We start from the raw sequence: 22,971 nt of genomic DNA, 5'->3' as shown, positions 1-22,971 counted from the left end.
TTGTTGCTTTTTTAATGATAGCTGACTTGCTTGCTATTATCCCCGTCAGTTAACTTGCATCCCAGTGGATCGTCTTGGGACAAACACTGTCAAACAAATAGACTGTCATCTATTTACAGATGTCACTTTAGATGCCGCGTGTACAGGCTTGGAGTTTGTCATTATGTCTTAGGACTAGCCGACATAAAGCACATTTTAGCAGTATAGAACAATAAATCTATTGAAGTGGCGTTTGCCACCTTACTAATCGTGGTCCTGTCGGTGCTGAGCATAACTGGCAGGGATGTGGAGTGTGTGGCGAGTCGTGGAGGCCTGATGTTCTGCGGCCAGCAGTTTCCTTCCTAAAGAGATTAAGATACGTGGCTTCAGATGTCCCAAGCAAACTTTCCTAACTGCATGGTTAGAGGTATGCAGGGCTGATGTGAGCTTTCCTGCCCAGTTAGCATAATTCATTAGCATGGTTTAGTTTAGGCTAACGTGGAATAAGTAACAAGTGACCAATGACCTGACACAAATCCTCACCACCTACTTCCAAGGGATTCACGCTCTTCTCTGATACCAGTACACGTGTTCACAAGGCAAACACCTGTTATGCTTGCGTTGTTGTTTTTTTGTGCATGACTTCAAATCCAATATTTGATAGTGACGTTATTTATCGTTCATCAACTGAACATGGTGTTATTGTTGGCTTTTTTTGGACAATTGGCTGGGAATAAGCATCAAAGTGTACTGACTATAAATAAAGGCTTAGAACAATGACGACAGGGTGGTGTAGCATTATTGTGAGATGGCTGAACCACCCTCGTATTGACAGAAGGAAGGCACACACGACTTATGGCGGCATTTAATCTCACCGGAGCCGAGTGCGTTTCGCACCGGTATTAAGGGGTCTCGGGTCAGCGCCAGCAGCGTGGCCTCTGGTCAATGTGCAACCCATGTTTACCTTCCCTCCTCATCGACTGTGGCCATGTGTACATAGGTGGTGGACAGTGCAAAGTGCATACCGATTGCAAGAGAAAGTCCAAGCTACTGGTCAAATTAGGTGTCAGCAGAGGTTAAAGGGCCAAGACAAGTAGTACTGAGACTGTCACTTTTATCTCTTTAACTGTGCTTGGCCACATCAGCCTTGTATCACTGTGCATATTGCAGGATTGCATTGGGCAGATTATGAGGTGTGTCTCTTAAACTACTTCCCTCAAATCCTCTTGGTAGACGGTGTAGCTTGGTTGCCATGGTAACTCTGTTTGGCCTAATTGTGGATATAACCTCTGAATGAGAGTCCACAAGAACGAATGGACAGGGTGGAGAAACTAGGTTCCCAGAAAATGATTGCTTCTGCTTTCAGCGCAGAGATTACATTCTTTTGCACAGTTATCGATAAATCCAGAAGTGTTTTGCTAGCATGGACAGTTCAGGTGTAAAAATATGGTCTGCTGTAGTGTAGGTTTTTCCATCTTGGAGTGTAGGGTCCTGATGTTTTAAAACAACCCATCCAGTCCATAAGTAGCGGAAGTGCAGATACTGATAACGATTCCTGCTCTGAGAACAAATACAATACCAAGTGTTCTGTTGTAAATGCTAATATGTGTAAACATTGTTAAAAGTCACAGCAGGTAAATTAATGTAACATCGGGGTAATGCATTTCTTTGGAGTGCACAATTACACAGCTGAAGGAAGTTATTAGTATGGTTATTAGAAGGTAGTAATTATAGTTTATAGTAATTCTGATTTTTTTTAAACATAATTGGATGTTTTCATGTTGCAAAAAGGTCATGTGCTGTCTGTTGTAACTATGAATATTAATTCAGTGGCACTCATTACACCAAATCTCCTGCCCTAGAACAACAGATTAACTCATGTTCTTGTTCCGGTTGTCAAATGCCCCAGAACCCCTAACAATGCTGGAAATCCTGAACAAACAGGCACATGACAATTGCTTGCAAGATCTAGAGTTTGAATGATTAACCACGCCAGACGTTGTAAAAAATCTAGGGGGGGGGGTTCTTAATTAGTGCACCTTTTACTTCTGTGACTGCCTTTTACCCTCTCCTCTCACCGCAGGACCTGCGTCTCAGAAGTGCGTGTGCTCTGCTGATGTCAGAGCTCTCTTAATATAGCAACTTCTGCTGCTTTAAGAAGGTGCTCAGCCTTGTCACTGTGTGATGAGAATGTTCAAGGTAGTGGGCTATTTTGAACCTGTGAAATTGTCCTGCTTAACGTCCGTGGCCGTCACAGGGAGCGCCGCGTGCCTTGGGTTGTAATAGTGAACAGGGTCAGGGAGCCCATCTGCTACCTCTCCGCATCCTGTCAGTTTTGAGAACATTCCATGGCTAAATTCATGAGGGTGCTGGTACACTTAGGAAATACGAGAATGTGTAGCCGTGCGCACTAACGGTGTTTGTCTCTCTGTCTCGCATGTCTTTTAGTAGTGGCCCCCTTGCTGAGCGTGTGTGATCAGGCATCTGCCCTGCTTCGGGAGTCTGTGACGTTGTGCCTGGTGAGAGCAGCGCCTGTGCTGAGTGCTCCAGCGAGGATGAGTGCACTCAGATAGGGAGAGAAGAGACACTGCACAAGAGAGCTAAAAATGTAAGTAAAGCATGTGATTTGTTTTTCTTCCCTTCCCTCTTGGTACCCTGTCATATCTTCCCCTGTGTATATGTCACTGTTTGCACATTTAGAACAGTCAGGTGAAAGACAAAAGGTAGTCTTTAATATTAACTTACTTTGTGAAACTGTACTCACCAGGTAATTATCGCCAGTGGCGATTGAGAACAGGTGTAACCAGTTGAAATATCACACGGTAATTAGCCCCCACCTGCATACACTGGTAATGATTCTGGTTGGTTGAGTTAGTTGAGCTGCTTCAGTATGGTAGGCTGCTTTCGGTGGTTGGGCCATATCAAAGCCTCAGCCTCTCGCAGGCATGGCAGGAAGAGAGCGGCTCGTCCAAAGAGCCCACGCAGAGTCTCGTATCTAGACTGCACAGCAATGGGCCGGAGGTTTTGCAGCCATGTGGGGGAGAGAAGTTTTTGCCTGACAAAGTCAGGATCTTAATGGAGAGGAACAGCACCTGTGGTGTGAAGCGAGGGGTTGGAAGGAAGTTCGGAGCCAAGGGCACAGAGCAGTAAGAAAGACGAGTGCACTTTTGGGGATGGGCAGTGGTTGGACTTCAAGCCAGGTGGCGCACAGTGGAGCAGTTCCTGTCTAAAGTCTGCCTTGAATGCCAGAGCCCTGGCAGAGTGCCTGTGCAACAGGACAGTAAATATCCAGCAGTGTGCTTATAGAAGAGAATGGTAAGCTTCCAGCAGAGTGCTTATGGAACAGAACGGTAGACGTCCAGCAGAAGAGTGCTTATAGAAGAGAATGATAAACGTCCATCAGAGTGCTTATATAAGAGAATGGTGAATGTCCACTAGACTGCTTATTTAAAAGAATGTTAAAGGTCTAGCAGAGTGCTTATAGAGTGGAATGGTAAACGTCCAGCGGAGTACTTCTAGAATAGAATGGGAATCCAGCAAGGTGATTATATAACAGAACAGCAAAGGTCCAGCTGAGGCTGTGTTAGAGCCCTGATCTCAGGTCATAGAGGTCAAGCATATTGGGTTGAGCTGACAAGTGCAGTATCCCACTGGTCCCCAATGTCTGACCAAATTCAGAAGGTTTTAGACAGATATGTACAGCTATATAGACTGCACAGTCTTTAATAAATGTAGTAATTGTCATTAAGTCTACAGGTTTTCATGCATCACACCTGAAGGAAAATTTGCTTTCTTGCAAGTCACAGTACACACAATGAGTATTTTAGGTCGATCATTTTACTTACATTAGATAATATTAACGTTTTTGACATTTCTTGTTGTAGTCGCACTTTATGTGAAAATTGCAGCTTTTCATCAGCCTATAATTTGAGTTCAGATAAAGGCAAATATTTTAGTGGTGATTATTAGTTAATAAATTAGTCCTCTGATTCTGCTACTTTTTATGCAACTTTTAATATGGGTGTCTTCTCATCTGAGTGTATTTTAAATTATAAAATGATATAATACATATTTAGTGTTAGTTCCTGAATGTAGTCATATGAACCTATATTCAATTCCTAGTGATGTATAGATTTTTAGGACATGGCTGGAGTAGGTCCTCATTACGCATTGTTAATGCACCGATTGACATATGGAGAATCTGAATGGTGTCTACGTGTTCAGATTAGGACATCACTGAATGCATTGATTTTTGGTAGGCAGGTGGCTGTGTTTTAGCAACTGTGCAGCGTGTCTTGGTTGGTGCCCGATAGCCTGGTACAGAAGGCACGGCGGTAGTAGCACGGCTAGCAGCAGTAGAAATCTTTCTGCCTTTGGACTCCAGGCCATCAGTCTCTCATATTGAGGCTCTGAGCCAGAACAACTGTAAACCATTGTGCCAGTCTTAGTTTGTGTAATACTTGACATCACGCTTTCATGTATTAATTTGCCTTTGTGTGTGTGTGTGTGTGTGTGTGTGTGTGTGTGTGTGTGTGTGTGTGTGTGTGTGTGTGCTGGTGTACTCTTGAGTACATGCAAAGTCATGTTCACATGTAGTGTGGATGAGTACTGAGAACTAGCTTACATATAGACAATGTGGGTGAGTTCAGAATCTGGAGGTGCTGCTCCCAAAGAAGCTGTGGTTGTGTACATTGCTTTGTGTTTGTGGGGGTTTTTCTTTTTTTTTTTTCCTTTGGGGGGTGGTGCTGATGGAGTGCTAGATTTATGAGAACTGGGAGGTGGAGGAGGGTACAGTAGACTCTGTTTAAGGCCCTGGGGGGTGGGGGTTGTGGGGGGCGTATACTGGTGCTCCACTGTGCCAGTGTGTGACTGCTGTGTCATCCTAGGACACACACACATTCAGACAACAGATGGGAGGGGTGATGCTCGGGGTGGGGGTGAGTGTGGGTGTGTGTTGTGGCGGCTACGCTGGGAGCAGATGGGAGAAGATGAGTTTCTCTCTTTATCTGGCCTCTTCATTTCAGGAGGGCAATGAAGGGATGGACGAAGCAGATTAAAAGGCTTTTGTGCTTTTTTTTTTTTGTGTGTGTGTGTGTGTGTGTGTGTCTTTCCTGTACTACTCTCTCTTATTCATTAGCTCACTCTCACCTGTCCAGCACTGGAGACTGTGTGTGTGTGTACGTACACTTGCATGCACATATGCTGCGGCTTGCCTGTCTGTGTTCTCCTTCAGCCAGGTTCTGTCTGCCTTGGCCTGCCCAAATGCTGGGATGATTAATGGCCCCAGAGGTATGGAGGCGCTTCCTCGTGGGGAGAGTTATTTTCTTCCTGTGCTGCTGCCCCACCCATCCCCCACTCCGCTACCTCTTCCATCCCCCCCCCCAGCTCCCCAAATGGCAGCCCTAGCATGGGCTGTCCTAGCTTCTCTCTTCTCTCCGGGTTCAGGCAGCCTCTTTGTCACTTTGGCAGCTGCTGTATTGTCCCTCAGAGAGATGCATATGGCACGTGGATCGGGTGCAGGGTCTGACTGGGTTTGACCCTGTGTGTGTGTGTGTGTCGGTGTGTGTATGAACGTGCTCATGCGAGAAAAAGCGTCATGATCACATGTGAAATCATATACACGGTATCTCCTCCTGGGTGCAGACCCTGAGTTTGTGGAGCTTTGTTAGAAAAGTAAAACCCGAAGTCCTTGAGTTGGGACTGTCATGGCGTTAGAGCTGTAATGAGAGGCTGTTTGGGGTCGAGGTGGAAGGTCGTTGTCTCCTCCCCTCCATCAGTGGCATCTGCCCAGGTGTGGCAGCGTGATCAGGATTACCCAGCTACAGCCAATGCTTAGAGAGAACAGGCTCTGCTGCTCATAGTGCCTCCTGTTATCTAAACTGTACACCTTAAACATAATAAAACATTTTTTTTTTAAAAGCCTGACTAAGATTTCCTTCCAGGTATCCCCCTCTCTATGTGTGTGAGAGAATGTGAGGCAGATGAGGGATACTGAAGCCTGCCCTTCTCTTACATCTGTTCCTGGAGATGGTATCTGCTGCTGGTGTAACCCCAGCCTTGCTGCAAGTCTCGACTGTCCTCATATCACTCACACACACACTACTAAAGCCACAGCAACTAACGTTGACCATCTTACTGTCTGATTAACTGATAATTGCTCGTCATGCAAGAATGTCTCTCTTTTGTAATGTTTCAAGCTTCATTATTGTTGACTTGATTGCGTTATTGATCCCTGGATTGATTGTGCTATTTGTCCTTTTTAAGGGACAGGGTAACGCAATCAGATGAGATTTACTTATTTAGAATTGGGCCTTGTTTGGCAATAATAGGTTTTTGGGTTTTTTTTAAGTGATGTAACATTGCTCATGAGTGTTTGTTGAGCCCTCTGGTGCTGAGTGGAGACGGGCTGTCACTGGCAGTAAACGTGCGTGTGTGCATTATTGGAGGTTATCTGTTGAGCACAATTAGATTTGTAGTCCCTCAGGGTGACACTCGTTGGGTTTGGCTTCTCGGCAGTTCTCACGCTCTCCCCGTGTCGTTTACACCACCACCATGTTTCCTGGCTCGCGGGCAGCGACTTGGTGGAGGTTGTGTTAGTTTGTTCCGCTTGTCCTCCCTCCCTCGCTTGCGTAGTGTAGTCCTCCTTCCTGACTGGGTCTGCCGGCTGCATCCGGACGAGATGCCGCGCCGGTGGGTGGTCCTGCCCGTGCTGCACTGCTAGAGCGACAGGGTTCGGCAGCATCGTGGCGGCGGTGGGAAGTGTCTCGCAGACAGATGGCAGCTCGGTTGTGAACGACAGGTGAACGGCGCGCCCTTCTGGGAGAACAGCAGCCTTCGTCTGCGCCTCTCTGTCGCACGTGAGTGTCGCTCTAGAGTTCAGCCTCTGCTGGTGCGGGTGCTGCTACTCTGACTTGACGGTGGCGACTGCAGACACGGCTGGGGTTCCCTCACCCCTGCTGACGTTGCCCAGAGCAGGTCCCAGTATTTGTTTACTGCTGAGACCACGGAGTGCCATAACATCCGGTCACCGCTCCGTGCGCCCGAGGTAGCTCGAGGGTGATTTTGCGGACACGTGGCCACTGTTTGTTTTGTGATATGTCCCTTTGTCCAGGCAGAGGTGCAGAGGGTGTCCACTGAATATTTACTGAGGTTGCGTCATTAATAATAAGGAACTTGTCCTCTAATGTACCCTGCTGCTAGTCACCTTGACTCAGTTTCCTCCCTCTCCCTCGTGCTGTCTCTCTCTCTCTCTCTCTGCTTCCCCTGTATATTCTTATGTGGTGTGGGGGGAGTTTTCTTTCCTTCTTCTTTCACTTCCATGTGTAGCTCTTGTTCAGCGACTGCCGCTCTAAAAGCCCTGGCGTGGCTGCCTTTGTGTTGCCGTAGTCTAGACGTGTGTGTGAATGCGTGCGGAGCTCGGGGCGCGGCTGTAGATAAGGGAGCCCTTGGTTTTTTTTTTTTTCCTTTTCTCTTTTCCCCTTCTTTTTTTTGGGGGGGGGGGTGGCCTGCTGAAGATCAGCCTGAAAGGAATTGGTAGAGGGGGAGGGCAGAATGGTAGTAGGGAAGTGGGGGGGGGGGGATCTGAAGGGTGTGAGTGTGTGTGTGTGAGAGAGAGAGAGAGAGAGAGAGAGAGAGAGGCAGGAAGGGAGGGAGGGAGGGAAGGTGGAGAGACCTCAAGCTATTGATGGGTGGAAAGAAGGGAGGGGTTGAGAGAGAGAGAGAGAGAGAGAGAGAGAGAGAGAGAGACACACAGAGCAAGCGAGTGAACGCCAGAGAGCGCAGAGGGAGGGGTGTGTGGGCTGAGACTGTTCTGAATGAGGAAGCGGCAGAGCCATTTTCACCGTTGAGTAAGAGCACGCTGCTTCGAGTGTACGTGAGAGGCAGAGAGAGTGTAGGGGGAGGAAAAAAAGTGCCGCGTCTGGATTTTCACCGAGACCTTGGCTACCACGTCCCCTCTCCCTCTCTCTCTCGCTCTCTCTTCAGGTCTGGTGTTGAGCAAGACAGGCCGTGGACGCGGGACACAATGGGGCAAAGTGCCTGTGGCAACTGGGCCGTTGTGCTCCTGAGAGGGGGAGGGGGAAGAGAGAAGCCCGGCGCACAGAGCTAACCCAGCTAGCTGGCCGCAGGCCTCTCCTCTCGCTCTCTCTCTCTTGCTCGCTCTCTGTCTGTCGATCTCTCCCATACTGAAGCTACTGGAGTCGTGAGCTCTGTTTCGGGCTTTTCTCAGGACTGAAGACCTCATTCTCAGGATTATTGTGGACTTCCTGTGGATTAACATGCATTTGGCACTGTGGTTTTTGGGACTCATGTGTCTGAACTGGAGGTTTGAACGCTAGCTGCTCTTGTTTTGGGTTTACAGCAGTCCACAAACTTTTCTTATTCTTTTTATTATTCTTTGTTCCTTTTGGTTTGGTTTTCTGGTGACAGGACCTTTTATAAATGGATTACAAAATGCATTCCAAGTCCAATGATTTGCTGGATTTTCAGACACTGGATGCCCTTTTGGAAAAAATTGCACATTATTCAGCAGCCGTAAAAAGGTAACTTTCCAACTGTTCTTTTTTCCCCATTTTCTTAATGTTCTTTTAGACTGAAATTGTGGCCTTTTAGGTGCTGTTTTTTTGAGCCAGATTTGTTTCTGAAGGTAATCAGGTCAGCCTTTAAACATGAGGGCTAGTTCAAAAATCTCGTACCCTGACCATTTTGATAAACGCTTCTCTTGTCACTACGTCAGACCCTCAGTGTCCTTCCCCTGGTAGTAGTTTTAAACAAAATGGCTTCAAAACAGTATGCTAAGTGTGGCATTGTTAGCAGGAAAGCTAAAAAGCTGGGAATGGGCAGCCTCCCGGTGAGAGAGGGGGTGTGTGACTGAGCGGCGGGGTGGGGGAGGGGTGGGGGTGATTTTCAGAGGAAGGAGGGGGTGGTGTATTTGTTGTGGCAGCAGGCGAGGGGTTTTGAGGGTTTTGGAAAAGCTGCGTGTGCTCAGCCGGCTGGAGCAGGCTAGCTGCGGTGGGAACAGCCTCCCTGCTCTGCTTCGCTTCCACACGGCACAACCTTGAACCTTGGACAGAGTTGTCTCCTAACTTCCATGTTGAACACCCTTAAGTAAAGGCTGGATTTCTTGCACTGGTTGTTTTCCCCCATTCTGGGGTGGGGGAAGAAATGAAAAGGGGTGAGGGTAGAAATGTCCTGGGGGGGGAGGAAAGTGTGTAGCACAACACAGAACTTGTCGGGGTCTTTGTGTGCCTGAAAGGCCAATGGAGAGAGAGGGGCAAGCTGGCCGTGAACAGCCTCTGACCTTTCACCCCCTGAGCTAATGGAAGTATGAAGGTGGGCAGATCAAATATAACTCCTGTGAGAGGTTCTGGGCGAGGGTTGACAGGCCTGTCCCTGCCCGTGCCGTGGCTTTGGTGTGCCAGATTTGGACGAGCGTCAGGCAGAACGTGGGCTCATGTAGCAGTGGCAACCAGGTGGTGGAAAAAGTTTTTTACAAGGTGGGGCATGCTTGATCCCGCCATTCGCCTGATTAACGGGGGCTGAGGGAGGCTTTACTTGGCTTACGCCTCCCTACTTCCCTATGTTTTTGGGAGGTTTTTTTTTTTTTTTTTTTTTTTTTTTGCATGTGTGGGGGTCATAGCGGTGAGACGTAACATTTCTGTGGAGCGACACAGTGGAGAGCTGCGCCCGAGCTGAAAAAGCACCTCGAAAAATCCACGCAGGGCAGAACGCGAGTGCTGACCTCGGCACGGCACGGCCGGGCCACCTCCGCTCTTGCCTCTGAGGTCACACTGGCTCCCACTGGGCCAGCGACAGCAGGAGAGACGTGGAGCTGAGCTCCCCAGAGCAGTGTCGAGACGAGGATGTGAAACCGGAGAGGGGCAGACAAACCTAGGGCCAGGGGGAGCGGGCCTCCGGTCTCCATCAAAGCAGCAGCATTTATTATTAATGCACTGGCTTTCAAGGAAATAACCAGCCGGCCCACTCCTTTACCAGGCCCTGTTTGGTGCAGCGGGGGCTACCTGTGGTCCTCCCTGAAGACCACGAAAACCTGAATTATTAATTGTTTATTATCGTGAGAGATGCAATCATGTTGTTGCTGCTGCTGTTTTGGTTTTGTGTGTATGTTTTGATGGTTTGTGTGGGTGTGTGTTCTGTGTTTTTGTTTTGTTTTAACTTTGAGAGTTTTTTTTTTTTTTTTTTTTTTGGTTTGTTCTTGCCACTTGGCCTGGTTTGCCTGCAGAACCAGATTTCCTGGTTTCTGGTTGGAGCTTGCACGTTCAGCTACAGCCACTTCCTCCCTCACCAGCATTCCACAGAAGTTTTAATGATTTATGCTGAGGTCAGAGGTCAACTGCTATTCCAGAGAGGACTGGTGTGAAGGAAATGCAGAGGGAGTCTTAACCCCCCCCCCCCCCCCCCGTTAGGAACGCAGCTGCTGGCTTGATGTTTAAAAACTAGCCCCCTACCATTAGTGGCAGACGTAAATACAGATACCATAGCAGTAACATTTAAGTAACACTCACTTAATATTATATTTGAGACAAGCTAGACCTTTTGTGTGTCTTGGCAGTGTTGCGTTCTCAGGGAAATGTAACTCCCATCCTGTGACACTGGCCTTGTTTGGCTGCTGTGTGTGAATTGGCTCAAAGGGATCGTTGCCCGCTGACCTGGTGTAAAACCGACGTGAGAATCTTCCTGTATGTACACTTATGACACACTCTGGACGGTCGCCTCTGACTTCCTGTGTAGAATAATACAATATTTGCGTCATTTCTATTTTAGCAAGGCAAAAATCTACAGCAGAGCGAAAGGGGAAAAACTGTGCTTCCATTTCAAAGGAAAATAATTCTTGCTTTAAACAATATTAATAGTAATTCTTTATTTTCTGGGAGGTAGATGATTTTCACGTAATTATGAGTTACATTGAGATTGTCTGTTAACCTTTTTGGTAGTTGTTCAAACACTATTTTTTCAGTACTCTCCATAACCAAAGCATAAATAGAAATTCTCATAGTTTAAATGTCATCTTACTGTTGAGGCAATGATTTGGGAGTTTGTTTCTTCTGTGCTCCTTACCCAGTAGCCATTTGCTTTTCTGTCCATGTTTAAACAAAACTGACCTAAATATCTTTTCCACTATTTAAACTTTGCAAAATCTGTAAAACAGAAGTCATATCTGCTCATTGAGTTATTAATGAATCACTCTGAACTTGAACATGAGCCGTGTGTTGTACTTCTTGAATGTTAAATTTTGACTAAATTTAATCCATCTGTTTGGTCTTTATCTTCTATCCTTAATGAAGGCTTTGTGTGTGCCATTTTTCATCCAATAGGTTCCGTTTCCCGGAGTGTGTTCTCGTTGTTGTTGTTCTTGGTTGCGTACGAGCGTCTGTGCGGTTAATGGGAGTGTATTAGTGCCCTGCCTGTTTAATATTCCTCTAGCAGCCGAGGAAATCAGCTCGTCTTGATCTAGTTGAAGATGCAAGTGTGACAAAACTATGACTATGCAGAAGTTAGAGGTGGAGGGACGTAGTATCAGATTCATGTTTGTGCGTGCGCGGGTGGAGCCAACTCAAGTTTCTCCTCATGTTGCATCAGTGTTATCCCTCAGGGCACTTCTGTTTCGTGTGTGTGTTGGGTTTTTTTATTTAATTTTTAAATAAATGCAAATTTTAAGGAGGATCCCTAAATCAATATCAAAGCTTAATGAACCTGATGTTTGGGGGGGGGGAAAAAACTCTTCTGTTTCATCCTCTGAGATAAAGATGGAGGAATCTGCTGGAAGCGTGCACCGGTAATCAGGCATGTCATCACGTTGCGTGAGCCTGGTGCCAGTGTGTTCTGTTTTTGCCGTGAGTATTTCAGGAGTTGGTCATGGTGACTCATTTCTTCATGCAGTGTGCTCTAGTAACTCTAGGGGTTGCTGAGGCTCCGTTTCCTCCCTCAAGGGCACTGATGGCCAGCAGGGGAAGGCAGACATGAGGCGTCCAGACCCGTTTCCTGTCCTCTTGGTCATTTTTAAAACGATGATTCTCAAGTGCTGGTGATGGCTATGATGACTAACCGTGCTTTTGAGAAACTTTCGTAGTCCGTTTTACTGCAGTAGGACCCGTTTGTTCATCCTGCTGGCTTGTACCTAGTCGTGGAATCACCTGTTATACGCCCACGCACTCACACACTCAGTTCTGTGGTATCTCTTCTGTCTTTAAGGGCTTGGCGCAGACATGTGATTCCCAAAAGTTGCAAATCCTATTGTGTCGATAATACAGAGCAGCAGAAAGTGTCAACAAAATATTATGCCCAATGTTGAGTCTTTTGCTCAACTCATCATAGATAGTTTGTGGTCACAGTCAGTTCCTGGGTGTACCACTTGCTGAAAACACTGACGACAAATCTGTAGATTGGTTTTAAAATGTTACTTAAGCAAACCCCTTGTCATCTCAATAAGACATCTCTCCTCGTTCACCAGGAAACAAACAGAAGTGCTCAAACAGGCGTCGCTGCCGATGTGGCCATAGCTTGCCAGAACGAAGTGCCGTAGTCAGGCAAACTAGTAACACATGAAAACCGATCAGACAAGACAACACATCAACTTCATCCCGGTCCAGAAAACTGCCACTTTTTTTTGACTGCTTGAGCAACGGTGCTCCTTCTCTTTCCCAAGAGACCAGCACGTTGTCTTCAACAGCGTCCACGGCAAAACGCGCCATAGCTGTTCATGCCGACAGTGCGTCCAGTAACCAGGCAGACAGCTGATGCAGCCTCAGATGGCAGTGCAGTTATTATATTGAATGCAAGCCCAAGACGTACAACTTCTTTAGTTAGATCCTTATCCCCCCTGTGATTTTCTCATGCTTTCACAATTTCAAAGGGTAAGATGAGTGTGCGTGGACAAAATGTTCTATAGTTCTAAAAAAATAAATAAATATAACGCTCTAAAAATTATTCTGAGCACTCGTGCCAAACACGATGTTGAAAGTAGCATTTTGATAATGGTGTCAAATTCAAGATACTTTCAGGGTTCCCGCAGACGTGCAGTTGTCCTCTCCACCCAGTTTTGCTGTAGTTTCCACCACATTCCATCCCTTCCCCCCGTCACAGGTTGTGTTGGGACTGTGGTTTGTGTGTGTTTACTCTCGCTGGGAGGACACGCAGTGCCTGAAGAGAGCCGCTCGTGCGGGAGTGCTCACTGGTGGCAGGCGCCGCGGTGGCTCTTAGTTCCTCAGCAGTCATGCTGCGAAACGCTCAGTCCCACGCCCCCCTCGCCGGAACTCCTTCGAGTGTGGAATGCACGGTCATGTGGCCCGCCCACCCATTTGCTCATTTCATGGTGAGTCATCAAGGACGACGCTAGTCAGATCCAATCAAATGCCGTGTGTGCGTGTGTGCCCCCGAGAGACGACAGGGGTGGGGGAGTTTTGAGTATTTTGGACAGCACGGGACTCAGGAAAGAGTTTCGGCTTGGAGACTGAGTGGGTGGTTTAACTGACCCCTTCATATCAGACTCTTCCTGTTGGTTGCTGCCTCCTTCCTTTTGAAATGGCAGTTTTTTTGTGTTTTTGTTGTTTTTTTGTTTTTTGTTTGTTTATTTTTTAGTGGGGGACATGGCCTGAGGAATCTTGGCTGCGCTCATGTGCTCGGTTGTCTGCTGCTGTGTCCCGTGTCACATGGGTGCAGGAGGGGCACTGGAGCGCTCGACTTTCCTGTGACCCAGTGCCCCAAAAACTGCCATATCCTGGGCACTCCAGAGAGCCAGGCAGCATGTGGGCCAACGCACAGAGCCTTGGTGGCTGTGTAGCCGATTCTGTCCAAACCAGAGGGAATAGGTCCAGGAACACTTAACACATGCACAGTTCTTTCTTTCCTTTCCCACATTTATGGCCGGTTCAGTGTGTGTGAATCCCGCAGGGCTTTACTTCCAAGTTGAATTGAGAGTGTAGCCAGTAGGCAAGTTGATTTCTTCCGCATGAAAAATCTTTTAGGGGTCTGGGTCAAGTTTGTGGAAATGCTCTCAATTTTGTGACACAGTGCTGTTAGCGAGCTACTTGCTGCAGTTGCAGCTTCTGGGTGTCACCGGCAGCGTGCAAGATTTGGTGACGGCCAACGGGGCGTGAGCATGCTGTACAACCACCCACCAACCACTCTTAGAGGCTCGCCCACCCAGCTACTGGGTGGTTTATGCACTCTGCAGCCTCAAGTCTTGAGACTGTCTAGGGGAAAAATGTCTCCCTGGGTAGACCTTTGACACGCTGCTATAGTATAGGGAACATTTGAAATTGTTTTTGAGATGGTCCTTGGTGAATTCCAGCAAGTTTCATGTGTCTTTTGGAATATTGTCAGCATTGCAAAAAAAATACATTAATTTTTGTAACTGTATGATTACATAGTTGATGGCGTCTAGAGCTATAAACAGTGCAGCATTTGATGTATAGCGTTTACTATTTATCCTTGTAGATGTTGTTCAGTATTTGATTATTTTTGTATAAGGCACATTTTTATGATTTGTCTCTGTGAACTGAAATGATTCACATGGCACTAGACCTGCCGTGCTCCTCGTCATAGACATTGTAAAGCTTGCCTGAAGTTCTACTGTAACCAGGCTTTAGAGTTCCTCAGATGTTGTGCTGTGGAATTGCACATCTGTACATATGCAAGAGAGCTGATAAAGATAAGGGCAAAGAATAGAAAATCCAAGTTTTAGAAAAAGTACAATATTCTGTTCTTAAAGGAATGTGATAGCTCAGTGGTAGAGGTACTCGACTAGTAATCAGAAGGTTGCAGAAGACAAAGTCGCTTTGGATAAAAGTGTCAGTTAAATGCCATAAATGTAAATGAATGTTTCATTATTTTACAGTCATATCTCTATCTGCCACATCTACTATTTGGGCTGTCTCAACAGCCCAACATTTTGACGTGTTTACTTGAAATGCTCAAGAGCACGCATTGATTTTGTTCAATAAATGCTTGAAAGATGTTTCTATATAACATCAATGCAAGCAACAATCATTATAGTCTAACAGTAGATGTGTTACGATGGGACAGATGTGAGATAATGACTTTGCAAAATAGTTTTCTCCATCTCTCTCTGTCATTCATATATATAACTTTAAAACAAACAAATTGTGAACTTATATAAGTCCAAATAAAGTCTAAAGATGCAGACTCAAGAATTAGTTAAAGAGAACAGCTGGTCCTGTTCTTTATTGCAGGCTAAAGTTAACATGCGTTTGATGCACGCTCCGGAGAATGTCCGAATTACGCTCGTGCTCCAATGTTTATAGTTTTCAGGTGCAATGAGGTAATTTCCCCCTCCTTTCTTTATATATATATATATATATATATATATATATATATATATATATATATATATATATATATATATATATATATATATATATAAAATTACACATTTATTTGGTGGTGGTTTTTTAATACTGCATCCCTGTTTCCTGTGAGAAATAATTATATGTACCATTGCTAAAACAAGTTACAGAGGTCTAAAACATTTGCACAGCATTGTAAATAAGCAAAAAAACAATCACATTTTATATTGTTTTCCTTGTTAATGACTTTTACAAATAGCAATAGTGTGGAAAAGAATCTGGAAAATGTGAAGAGGTCTAGAATTTCTTCGAGTAAAAGGGCAAGAATCCAATATGTGTGTCATGTGGGAGTTAGTTGGTAAATCCATATTCTTGTGAAACCCATCTCTGCAATTCTCTGTAATGCTTTTTGTTTTTGCGGTAGCCGAGTGTTCTACTACCATCATTGATGTTATCGAGGGTGTCTTCTATTGCGTGGGAGGTTTCTTTGATTTCGGTACCCTCTGTTTCAAATAGTACCAACTTTAAATTTCCCTTGTCTTTCACCGGCATACCTAAATGGTTAAGAAGAAAAAGGACGAAAACAGACTGGACAAACGGCAGCCTGGTTAGACCCAGTGATAAACCTGTGGGGGCGGGAATAATGTGAAATCTTGAGACATCCCACCCCCAGCCACCATTTAGTGTCTGTAGTGAAACCCATCAACTTGTGTTAGCATTTTAGTACGGCCTAGCCTGACTCATAACATCTGACTCAAGACACCTGACGGGCATTTTCCTTGTCTGAGCTTCTGAGCCTTGGTGCTTGTTAAGTAGTCTGTATAATGAGGTACCATCTGGGTGTTTTAGTGAAAATCCATGTTGTAATTCCACTTTCTTGCTTTCTCCAGTTTAGTTGTAGCCAGTTTCTGATGTTATTGTCCTCTGTTATATCAAACCACTGTACCACCAATCTGAGAAAGTAAAGATTTTAAACTTTTTCCTTCCACTTCCTCTTTTTGCAACCTGTCAGCAGTATGGCAACTTTATGTAATTGGGCCAGACTGTGTGTGAGACCTGTGAAATATATGACCAAAATCTCATACCGCAATATAGATTATTTGATATCAAGATAATGAGCCAAATCACAATATGGAACATTTTCTGTAAATTCATGGAATAAATTGTTTATAAAATGACCACATGGAAAGACCTATTTGTTATTGTGTTGAAATATTTACTTGACAAAAACCTTTTCATTAGTGATATCCTTTTGTTTAGAATCTTTGTGTAAATTTTCTATTACAGAAGATACATATCCAAAAATTAATGTTTATACGACACTTGATTCCGACCTCACAATCTGATTGGTTGAGAAGCATTCTCGAACCAAAACTCACACCATGGACGCGATGCTAAGTAATAGCTAGCTTTATGCACCCAACCCTTAGTTGTTTTGTGGAAAAAATGGATGCTGTGGATGACTTCTATAAGATAATATTTGATCTGCAACCTGTTTGGAGAGCATAACCGCAGACACACATCAAGATACTTGGAAGATTTTTAGGTCAACTGCTGTGAAGGCAGAAGAGTTAAACGCACTGAGGCTACTAGCGAATAAAACCAGGCTGGTTGATGCCAGAGGATATCGTGTAGATAATCCTTTTTATCTAATTGCACAAAGAACTCTAATATGTACACTACTGTTGTATTGCTTAAATATAATTTAATAACAATATAATCTCCAAAAACATGGGTGTTACATTAGTTGGATACTCTAAATTGTCCTGTATAAATGAGACCTGTGTAAGTGTATATAGCTGTGTGTGTGTCCAGTGATGGCTAGTGCTTTGCCGTGGTCTTAACCTCCTCCCCTTCCACCTGGTGCAGGCCCCCAGGGGCTGTGGTTTGCGATAGAAAGTAGGCTGTGAGCAAAATTGGCTGCAGCATTTCATGGATGTGTGTGAGCGTAAAAGCTGAATTCTGTCTGTAAAGTGTCCTTGAGTTTGAGAAAGCCGCTACGTAAATGTAACAAATAATATAGAAAGGAAAATGGAGAACAGTTTGCAACTATACTTGCATACAAAATAAGAATAGACCTAAAATGGGAATTTGGTCAAACCCAAACATATAAACTCTTTAACAGAAGAACTGTTTGGATTGTAGCAGCAAACACAAATGAATACATGCCTAACGTAAATATTGGTATAGAAAATGTAAACACGGAATGCTTTCACAACAAAATAAAGGACAGTTCATAATATAAAACACATGGCCCCACTGCTGGGGACCTTTGTAATAAAGGGAGAAGTACCAAAATCCCCCGCCCCAAACTTTTTAAAATTCTTCCGAGAGGGCAGTGGCAGCTCAGTGGTTAAGATACTCGACTAGTAAGGCTGGTTCAACCCCCACCACCACCTCCAAGTTACCACTGTTGGGCCCCTGAGTAAGACCCTTAACCTTTTAATTACACAAGTATTAAGTCATAATTGTCACTTTGGATAAATAAATGTAACTAATAAATGTAAACTGTTAATATGAAAAAATGTTGAACCGTTATTATAGTGACAAGAAACTTTGAAAGTTTCTAATGTTTGCAATAAGCTCAGGTGCAGTGGTCTTCTGCACGGTGCACTAGCCTCTCCTCCGTCCGGCACGGCCCTACTGTTGCTGCCCCTGGATTACTGGCACCCGCAGTGTAGCACTGATTTAGGCTGTGACTCCAGACTGTGAGGTTTTGGTTTAAGCCAGCTCATGGCTGGCCGGTAAGGCTCGTCACAACCTCAGAAAAAGAAGAAACTAGATTAGTCACAAGCTTGCATCTGGTAATCCATGACAGCAAAGACACAGTGAAAGAGAGCAGTTGCTTTGCATTTAGTTAGTGAAAATGGTGAACTGGGTCACCTCTACTGTCTGGTTTTACAGAGAAACCTTTATTCATTATTATTATTATTTTTACATTTTCTTAACGTCACTACAGTCTATTACAGAGATATAATTAGCTAGGAACAGCCATGTGAGTTGTCTGTTGATTTTGTTGTGACTGGGAATTTTTTAATATGCTCAGATGTTTGACAATTTGAAATTGGCATGCAGAAATTTGCTTAACTAGTTGTTCGAATGTGTGGTGCATCGTGGTTTTCTAGAGTTGGCTTTTCACGACAGGTCTGCTTGTGCAGGTGTGCTGAATTTGGAAGAGCCTTGAGGGTTATTTCCAACAAGGGCACAGGAACACGGCTGTTTTTGTTTTTTGCTCCTAGTAGCTGCAAGCTGGAATGACAAAAAGGAGACGTGCCATGCCATGTGACGCAGTGGCGTGAGCAGGGAGACTACACGTTCTTGTTCCCACACCACTGGCAAAACTGAGCAGGCAGAGATTGTTGCTTAGACGTGACACGATTTTGACTCTTCGCTATGATGTGTTACTAAGCTGGTCGTGTCAGTCAGTTCTTAGACAAACAGGAAATGTGGTTTTTTTCCCTTCCCTTTGCCTGTCTTTTGCCTATTTTGTTTCCTGGGTCTGTTGTTTGATTTCAAAGGTTCAAATGGCCACTGTTTCAGGCTACGCCTTCACTGAGCTTCTTTAGTGGTGAAACCTCGCCGAGCCGTGCTGACGAGATTTCCACCGGGGCGCTCCGGCTGCAGCTCCCTCTATGAGCAGAATTCTCTCACCTTCTCATCACCTCAGATAGATGTGTCAGTAGCTCTGTGGTGGTGATGCGTCATTGAAGAAAGGAACTCCTCAAAGCAGGCGATCACCACGCCACTGCGTGTGTGCCCATTTCCTTTGGTCTTTGAAGATACGACCCACCCAAAAATGTGTAGGAGTGTGTTAGCTAAGATGTAGCATTTGTAAAGGGCAACTACATGAAGGTGGACCAGTCACTTAAGTAAACGGTTTGGATAAAGTGGAGCGTGGGAGACGGAGAGTAAGCTGGTTAGCAGCGGCAGTCGTGTCGAGTGTGAGATAATGACGATGCTGGTCGCGGCGGGGGCTAATCGAAACTCTCCTATCCCCACCCCTTCCTCCCCCCCGTGACAGAGATCCCAGCGAGGAGTGCAATGGACTCGGCGGTGCTCTCCCAGTGGAGCCCGCGCCCGGCTCGAAGCTGAACGAGTGGTGTCCCACGGCCCCTCCGCCCGGCCCTGGGCCCATGCTCCACCCCACCAGCATGGGGGACGGCCTGGACGCAGCGCAGATGTCGGGGAGCAGCAGCAGCCAGGGGCAGCCCTCATCCCAGCCCTCTTCGCTCTACAACCCAGCTCCCCCGGAAGTGAGCAACCTTTCCCGGCCAAAGCGCCAGACCAACCAGCTCCAGTACCTGCTCAAGGTGGTGCTGAAGTCTTTGTGGAAGCACCAGTTCTCGTGGCCCTTCCAGGCCCCCGTCGACGCAGTCAAGCTCAACCTGCCCGTGAGTGCACCGACCTTTGCGCCTCGCCTTAGCGTGCAAAGCCACAGAGAATACTGGCATCCTATATGTGCATGCAAGTTTAAGCGATTGATTAAATGTCCTAGTAACTGAGGTGTGGTAGTTTGTGGTTCAGAAGAAAATTATGTAATAGCACAACTTTCGATGCCAAGAGTTGCCTTCGTCTGTGTGACTGTCGGAAATGCTTGATGTGGGTTGGTGTGGTTTTTTTTGTTGTTTTTTTTTTGTGTGTGTTTGTGGTGTTTTTTTTTTTTTTTGGTGACTGACTTTCTTCCAACTTCCTGTGTCTAGGATTATTATAAGATAATTAAGAACCCTATGGATATGGGAACAATCAAGAAACGTCTAGAAAACAGTTTCTACTGGAATGCCCAAGAATGTATTTCGGACTTCAACACAATGTTTACCAACTGCTACATCTACAACAAGGTACTTGTGTGCTTGCTGTCTCCATAAATAGTCTACCAGAGGCTCAGTAATACACACTGACCCTGCTGAATGTCTGATTTAACGGCTGGTGTGTATCGCCCCCTACAGGCGGGGGATGACATAGTCTTAATGGCCGAGGCACTGGAGAAACAGTTTCTCCAGAAGATTTCTGAAATGCCCCAGGAGGAGACTGAGATCGCCGTCATGACTCCCAAGGGTCGTGGCAGGGGCAGGAGAGACACTGGTATGAAGCACTGAACGCAGATTACACAGAAATATCGGCTCTGTTGTGCAGTGAGTTAAAGAGCTTTTGCCCTAAAACCAGCTCTGTCTGTCTCTCTCTCTCTCTCTCTCTCTCTCTCTCTCTCTCTCTCTCTCTCTCTCTCTCTCTCTCTCTCGCTCTCTCCCTCGCTCTCACATGCTGTCTCCTTAGGCCTGAACTTGAAGCCTGGGCCTGTCTTGGATTCTCAGCCCACGATCCCTCAAACACGTGGCCTGTCCAGCCACGGGCTGGTGCCGCAGACCCGCGCGCCGCCTCCGGGCCCTCCCTCTCTTCCCCCGCAGTCCGCCATGCCCACCATGCCAACCATACCAACCATGCCGCCCATGCCCACCATACCATCCCTGCCCCCTCGAGTGCCCCCCACGATCCCCACCCACGCACCGCAGCTGGGGCCCCCCTACTCGCTGGGGCCGGCCGACTGCACCCCTCAAGGCCCCATTATGACATCGGTGCCTCCGCCCACGCAGACAGCCCTGCCCACTGTACCCATCCCCCAGAGTACTGCTCCAGTTCTTCAAAGCGTTATGCCTAAAGTAAGTCACCACTTGTACTGGGAAATTGAGGCGGTTTGGGGGGGGTGCAGACTACTAGCTGACCCAGTCTGGTTATTTCCGAAGTGCTTTTGTGGATTTAAATTTTTTATTTAAAATTTTTTGGGGGTTTTTTGTCTGGCCTTCAACTCTCTCCTTTCTATCCCTCATCTACCCATAAACAGCAACGAAAGAGCCAGAAGCGGAAAGCGGACACCACGACGCCCACGGCCAACGACCAGCTAAGCGAGTCGTCGCCCGCCGAGTCCAAGTCGGGCAAGACCCTGCCGCGGCGGGAGAGCGCCCGCCCGCCCAAACTCCCCAAGAAGGAGGCGCCGGACTCGCAGCACCAGATGGGTTTTAGCGGGCCAGGCTCCGCCCACAGCCCCAAGCAGCACGAGCAGCTGCGCTACTGCGCTGGCATCGTCAAGGAGATGTTCGCCAAGAAGCACGCCGCATATGCGTGGCCCTTCTACAAGCCCGTGGACGTGGAGACCCTTGGCCTGCACGACTACCATGACATCATCAAGCACCCTATGGACCTCACCACCATCAAGGTGAGGGGGCAGCTTGGCCTTCTGGCACGAAGTGGACTTCCGTGTTTACGGGGATGGGAAGGGTTGTGGGATACTGCATGCATATTAAATCTCCCCTTTAATTAGAAAATGATCAAAAGCAGAAGTATAGAAAATAAAAAATAAAAGTGTACGATTATGTAATGTTTGAAAGAAAAGGTCTATTCATTGTTTATCTGAGGGCAGATGAAAAGAAAATATTGAACAAGGCACTGTATGCAAGGAACCAGATTTATTATAGTGTAGCATCAGTGCCTTTAACTGTCAGATGTGGTTGTGGTTTTGTTTACAGTGTAAACAGCCACCGTGCCTTCCGTGCCATGTTGTTTATGATTAGCAAATGACCCATATGTTCGGCATTTACTGAGATGTTGCCATCCAGGTGCCATTTTGCTCATCCTGTGTCTGTGTCGCAGGACAAGTTGGATAACAGGCAGTACAGAGATGCACAGGAGTTTGCTGCCGACGTGCGGTTAATGTTCTCCAACTGCTACAAGTACAACCCTCCAGACCACGAGGTGGTGGCCATGGCACGCAAGCTGCAGGTAGGTAGCCATGGCGATGCCCGCAAAGCAGCAGGCCCTCTTGCCTCAGGTCGCCGCTGACAACCCCCTGCCCCTCTCTCCGCACGGCCAGGACGTGTTTGAGATGCGTTTCGCCAAGATGCCGGACGAGCCCGAGGAGGTGTATGCGCCGGCCCCCGCACCCGTGATGCACCCCGCCGCCCCTGTCAAGACCCAGCCGCCCATGGTCGCCCCCTCGTCCTCCGACAGCTCCAGCGATTCCTCCTCAGAGTCGGACTCCTCCACAGACGATTCGGAAGAGGAGCGAGCTCAGAGGCTGGCCGAACTGAAGGAGCAGGTGAGGGAACCTCTCGGGTTTCGCCGCACAGGGCACACGAAGTTAACCCAAGTTGCTTACTGTGTTTGTCCCAATTTGCTGACTCAGTATTATGTCCTGCGTGATGCGGTGGTGTTTTGGTCAGGCGTTTGACCCACGGTTAATAAGCCAACCACGTGAGGGCTGTCAGATGGATTTGGGTTCCTTGGGCGAGGGAAGGGTGGTAATCACGTCCATGTCTGTGTCCTGCGGGGCAGCTGAAGGCAGTGCACGAGCAGCTGGCAGCCCTGTCTCAGCCGCAGGCCAGCAAGCCCAAGAAGAAGGACAAGGATAAGGAGAAGAAGGAGAAGAAGAAGGACAAGCATAAAAAGAAAGGCGCCGTGTCGGGCCTGGAGGAGATCCTGGATCCTCCGCCTTCGCTGCAGCTGCAGAAGAAGAGCAAGAACAACAAGGAGCCCCTGCTCAAGAAGACGAAGAAGCCCAGGTGAGCCGTGAACCTAGCACCACACAAAAAAAGTTTGTCCGTTTCCATTTTCGAATGCGTGAGTGAGGGCGAGTAAGTAAAAGTGAAGGACAGTGGTGGAGCGCTGTGCAGCATCTGCT

The 22,971-nt window shown here is 46.7% G+C and overlaps 2 protein-coding genes across 6 annotated transcripts in view; one reads left to right on the top strand and one right to left on the bottom strand.

Moving 5' to 3' along the window:
* The window catches only part of LOC113581843 (lysophosphatidic acid receptor 1-A), a 14,132-nt gene extending 13,420 nt beyond the window's left edge, over nt 1-712 (bottom strand). The window contains exon 1 of the mRNA XM_081716458.1: nt 1-712. This exon is cut by the window's left edge and continues 214 nt beyond it. The gene's annotated coding sequence lies outside the window, so the exon portion shown is untranslated.
* brd4 (bromodomain containing 4) overlaps nt 1-22,971 on the top strand; it is a 30,492-nt gene that overhangs the window by 1,404 nt on the left and 6,117 nt on the right. The window contains exons 1-10 of one of the 5 annotated variants that reach the window (XM_081716456.1): nt 1,032-1,172; nt 2,428-2,587; nt 19,324-19,693; nt 20,003-20,140; nt 20,249-20,384; nt 20,574-20,956; nt 21,139-21,510; nt 21,945-22,073; nt 22,165-22,389; nt 22,626-22,852. In XM_081716456.1, coding sequence (XP_081572582.1) covers nt 19,436-19,693; nt 20,003-20,140; nt 20,249-20,384; nt 20,574-20,956; nt 21,139-21,510; nt 21,945-22,073; nt 22,165-22,389; nt 22,626-22,852 — 1,868 coding nt within the window. In that variant the 5' untranslated portion in view covers nt 1,032-1,172; nt 2,428-2,587; nt 19,324-19,435. The other 4 variants (XM_081716455.1, XM_035525179.2, XM_035525178.2 and 1 more) reach the window with 4 other exon arrangements.

Source organism: Electrophorus electricus, chromosome 6 (genome assembly GCF_041902795.1).
Source record: "Electrophorus electricus isolate QZ-2024a chromosome 6, ASM4190279v1, whole genome shotgun sequence".
In the NCBI taxonomy this organism is placed as follows: domain Eukaryota; kingdom Metazoa; phylum Chordata; class Actinopteri; order Gymnotiformes; family Gymnotidae; genus Electrophorus; species Electrophorus electricus.
This window is presented reverse-complemented; position numbering and strand designations above follow the sequence as displayed.